Below are 5,000 nucleotides of genomic sequence, written 5' to 3'. Positions count from 1 at the left end.
AGGCTTCGTTTCAGATCCCCGTGGATCTGACAGCAGTGCCGGAGACTGGCGAGCTCGTGGACGTGGGCTGGCCACAGATGGGGTTTGTTTCTTTCGCCGCCCAGGCTCAGCACGCCATGCGTTACGTTTCAGCAGCTCTGCAGAGGATGATGACCTGGCCCTCCGGAGTGGAGGAGGAGGAGGAGGAGCTGAAGCAGTAGAAAAAGGGGGCGTGGCCACCCTCTGTGGGCTGGGGGTCCGCACGTTGATGTGGATGTAGTCGTCCATGAGCAGCTCCTTCTCCCTCCACAGGCGGTTGTACATCAGCTTCTGCTGCTGCTCCAGGCGTCGCTCCTCGCTGTGCAGGCGGGCCGTGCAGTGCTTGTTCAGCAGAAGGGCCTCGAAGAACGCTTTGGACTCCATCATCCTGAAACAGGCAGGTGACACCGTGGGTGACATTGTCATTAGTTTTGGTTTGTTTGCTTTCGTTTGGGATTTATAGGGCCGATTATATGAGTTATAGCAGTAATGAAAAGTAGCAGCAAAAATGAATAAATGAATAAATAGATAAATAAATAAATAAATAAAATAAAATGAAGGCACTTCTTAAAATCTCTCTCTCTCTCTCTCTCTCTCTCTCTCTCTCTCTCTCTCTTCCCCCCGCCACCCCCCCCCCCCACCCCCTCCCGCCTCCCCGCACACACACAGAGGCACGCGTACACGGACATACACATACACACAAACACACCCATTCTCTCTCTCTCTCTCTCTCTCTCTCTCTCTCTCTCTCTCTCTCTCTCTCTCTCCATACCCCCTCTCTCTCACATACTCTCATCACTACTCAGTCACTTTTTCACTCACGCACACACACACACACCTTGCATTATTTTCTTTCTCCCAACAAATTCTGTCATTATCAGAAACAAAACCGACATTGCAAACGCACTTGACGCGCAGAGCTATCCTATTATTATCATCATTGTTAGAGACAAGGAACCGTATTCATAAAGTACACTTTGTATAGGGCATCGTATTCATAAAGTACACTTTGCATATGTCCTTTACCCCCCCCCCTCCCCTCTCTCTCTCTCACGCATGTACACCTACACACACACACACACACACACACACACACACACACATACGCGCGCGCGCGCACACACACACACACACACATGACATGTCAGCCCCAGAGAGAGCTTCAGTGTGTGCATAGAGTGTGTGTGTGTGTGTGTGTGTGTGTGTGTGTGTGTGTGTGTGTGTGTGTGTGTGTGTGTGTGTGTGTGTATGTGTGTGAAAAAGAGAAAGAAAGAGAGAGAGAGAGAGAGAGAGAGAGAGAGAGAGAGAGAGAGAGAGAGAGAGAGAGAGATGGGGGAGAGAAAAAGAGGGAGAGAGAGTAAGAGGAGAGAAAGAGAGAGAGAGAGAGAGAGAGAGAGAGAGAGAGACAGACAGACAGACAGACAGACAGACAGACAGAAACAGAGACAGAGAATTAAGAGGGGTATTGGGTGGATGGACACACACACACACAAAACAAAACAGACAAAGACATAAAGACAGGGCGAGATGTTATCGATGGCTTTCAATCTTCTCTCGATGTGTATTCTGTGTGACTCCCGCTAGCTAGCGGACTTCCCAACTGTCAACAGAGGCAGGTGTAAGGACACAGTAACTCCGATGTATACACAACACTCCATGCCAACAAAAACAAACGAAAATCCCAAGTTCGTGCTTGTGAGCGAGCCGACTAGAGAGAGAGACAGAGACAGAGACTGAGAGAGTGAGAAATGGAGAGGGAGAGAGAGGGGGAGAGAGAGACAGAGAGAGTGACAAATGGAGGAGAGAGAGAGGGAAGAGAGACAGAGAGTGACAAATGGGGAGAGAGAGAGAGAGGGGAGAGACAGAGACAGACAGAGAGAGTGACAAATGGAGAGGGATATAGAGGGGAGAGACAGAGACAGAGAGAGTGACAAATGGAGAGGGAGAGAGAGGGGAGAGAGACAGAGAGGGAGAGAGAGAGAGAGAGAGAGAGAGAGAGAGAGAGACAGACAGACAGACAGACAGACAGACAGACAGACAGAAACAGAGGCAGGTGTAAGGACACAGTAACTCCGATGTATACACAACACTCCATGCCAACAAAAACAAACGAAAATCCCAAGTTCGTGCTTGTGAGCGAGCCGACTAGAGAGAGAGACAGAGACAGAGACTGAGAGAGTGAGAAATGGAGAGGGAGAGAGAGGGGGAGAGAGAGACAGAGAGAGTGACAAATGGAGGAGAGAGAGAGGGAAGAGAGACAGAGAGTGACAAATGGGGAGAGAGAGAGAGAGGGGAGAGAGATAGAGACAGAGAGAGAGAGTGACAAATGGAGAGGGAGAGAGAGGGGAGAGACAGAGACAGAGAGAGTGACAAATGGAGAGGGAGAGAGGGGGAGAGAGAGACAGAGACAGAGAGAGCGACAAATGGAGATGGAGAGAGACAGAGACAGAGAGAGTGACAAATGGAGGAGAGAGAGAGAGGGGAGAGAGATAGAGACAGACAGAGAGAGTGACAAATGGAGAGGGAGAGAGAGGGGGAGAGAGAGACAGAGACAGAGAGAGTGACAAATGGAGAGGAGAGAGAGAGGGGGGAGAGGGACAGAGACAGAGACAGAGTGACAAATGGAGAGGGAGAGAGAGGGGAGAGAGACAGAGAGTGAGAAATGGAGGAGAGAGAGAGGGGAGAGAGACAGAGAGAGAGACAGAGAGGGAGAAAGAAAGAGACAGACAGACAGACAGACAAACAGAAACAGAGACAGAGAATTAAGAGGGGTAATGGGTGGATGGACACACACACACAAAACAAAACAGACAAAGACATAAAGACAGGGCGAGATGTTATCGATGGCTTTCAATCTTCTCTCGATGTGTATTCTGTGTAACTCCCGCTAGCTAGCGGACTTCCCAACTGTCAACAGAGGCAGGTGTAAGGACACAGTAACTCCGATGTATACACAACACTCCATGCCAACAAAAACAAACGAAAATCCCAAGTTCGTGCTTGTGAGCGAGCCGACCAGAGAGAGAGACAGAGAGAGACACAGAGAGAGACAGAGACAGAGACTGAGAGAGTGAGAAATGGAGAGGGAGAGAGAGGGGGTAGAGAGAGAGAGAGAGACAGAAAGAGTGACAAATGGAGAGGAGAGAGAGGGGGGAGAGAGAGACAGAGACAGAGACAGAGAGAGTGACAAATGGAGAGGGAGAGAGAGGGGGAGAGAGAGACAGAGAGAGTGACAAATGGAGATGGAGAGAGAGGGGGAGAGAGAGACAGAGACAGAGATAGTGACAAATGGAGGAGAGAGAGAGAGGGGAGAGAGATAGAGACAGACAGAGAGAGTGACAAATGGAGAGGGAGAGAGAGGGGGGAGAGAGAGATAGAGACAGAGATAGTGACAAATGGAGAGGGAGAGAGAGGGGAGAGAGACAGAGAGAGTGAGAAATGGAGAGGGAGAGAGGGGGGAGAGAGAGACAGAGTGACAAATGGAGGAGAGAGAGAGGGGAGAGAGACAGAGAGGGAGAAAGAGAGAGAGAGATAGAGAGGGAGAAAGAGACAGACAGACAGACAGACAGAAACAGAGACAGAGAATTAAGAGGGGTAATGGGTGGATGGACACACACACACAAAACAAAACAGACAAAGACATAAAGACAGGGCGAGATGTTATCGGTGGCCTCCAATCTTCTCTCGATGTGTATTCTGTGTAACTCCCGCTAGCTAGCGGACTTCCCAGCTGCCAACAGAGGCATATGTAAGGACACAGTAACTCCGATGTATACACAACACTCCATGCCAACAAAAACAAAAACGAAAATCCCAAGTTCGTGCTTGTGAGCGAGCCGACCAGAGAGAGAGACAGAGAGAGACACAGAGAGAGACAGAGACAGAGACTGAGAGAGTGAGAAATGGAGAGGGAGAGAGAGGGGGTAGAGAGAGAGAGAGAGACAGAGAGAGTGACAAATGGAGGAGAGAGAGAGGGGGGAGAGAGAGACAGAGAGAGTGACAAATGGAGGAGAGAGAGGGGACAGAGAGAGAGAGAGACAGAGAGAGTGACAAATTAATGGAGAGGGAGAGAGAGAGTGGGGAGAGACGGAGAGATAGAGGGAGAGGGGAAGAGGGAGAGAGACGGGGGGAGGGGGGGGGGGAGGGAGCTGGAGAGAGAGAGAGAGAGAGACAAGACAAGACAAGACCAAATCTTTATTATCGAGGGTAATAGATAAGAAAGTAACATGCTTTTTTACATCTAGCCCTCGCCCTAAAGAGAGAATAAAGCTAAAGAAGCGAATATGAAGAGAGAGAGAGAGAGGGAGAGAGAGAGGTGGGGGAGAGAGAGGGGGGGGGAGAGAGAGGGGGAGAGAGAGGGCGAGAGAGAGAGAGGGAGGGCGAGAGAGAGAGGGCGAGAGCGAGAGAGGGAGAGAGCGAGAGAGAGAGAGAGGGAGAGAGCGAGCGAGAGAGAGAGAGGGGGTGAGAGAGGGGGAGAGAGAGAGAGGGCGAGAGAGAGAGAGGGAGAGAGAGAGGGCGAGAGAGAGAGGGCGAAAACGAGAGAGAGAGAGGGAGAGAGAGAGGGCGAGAGAGAGAGAGAGGGCGAGAGCGAGAGAGAGAGGGAGAGAGAGAGAGGGGGAGAGAGAGGCAGAGAGAGAGAGAGGAAGAGAGAGAGAGGGAGAGAGCGAGAGAGAGAGAGGAAGAGAGAGAGAGGGAGAAAGAGAGGCAGAGAGAGGGGAAGGGCGAGAGAGAGAGGGAGAGAGAGAGAGAGAGAGGGGGCGAGAGAGAGAGGGGGGCGAGACAGAGAGAGGGAGAGGGAGAGAGAGAGAGAGGGAGAGAGAGAGAGAGAGAGGGAGAGAGCGAGAGAGAGAGGGCGAGAGCGAGAGAGAGAGAGAGGGAGAGAGAGAGAGATGGTATCTGTAGCTGTAAGCCTATCGAAGTGTAACCCATCTGCCCAAAGAATGGGAAAGGAAAGGTGGCTGATGAATAACTTGAACGCTCCA

The 5,000-nt window shown here is 51.1% G+C and overlaps 1 protein-coding gene across 1 annotated transcript in view; it reads right to left on the bottom strand.

The window, feature by feature from the left end:
• The window catches only part of LOC143281528 (uncharacterized), an 8,677-nt gene that overhangs the window by 1,597 nt on the left and 2,080 nt on the right, over positions 1-5,000 (bottom strand). The window contains exon 2 of the mRNA XM_076586744.1: positions 1-406. This exon is cut by the window's left edge and continues 1,597 nt beyond it. Within this exon, the coding sequence (XP_076442859.1) occupies positions 1-405 (405 nt within the window). The 5' untranslated portion in view covers position 406. The remainder of the gene's footprint in view (positions 407-5,000) is intronic.

This window comes from Babylonia areolata, chromosome 4, assembly GCF_041734735.1.
Source record: "Babylonia areolata isolate BAREFJ2019XMU chromosome 4, ASM4173473v1, whole genome shotgun sequence".
NCBI lineage: Eukaryota > Metazoa > Mollusca > Gastropoda > Neogastropoda > Buccinidae > Babylonia > Babylonia areolata.
This window is presented reverse-complemented; position numbering and strand designations above follow the sequence as displayed.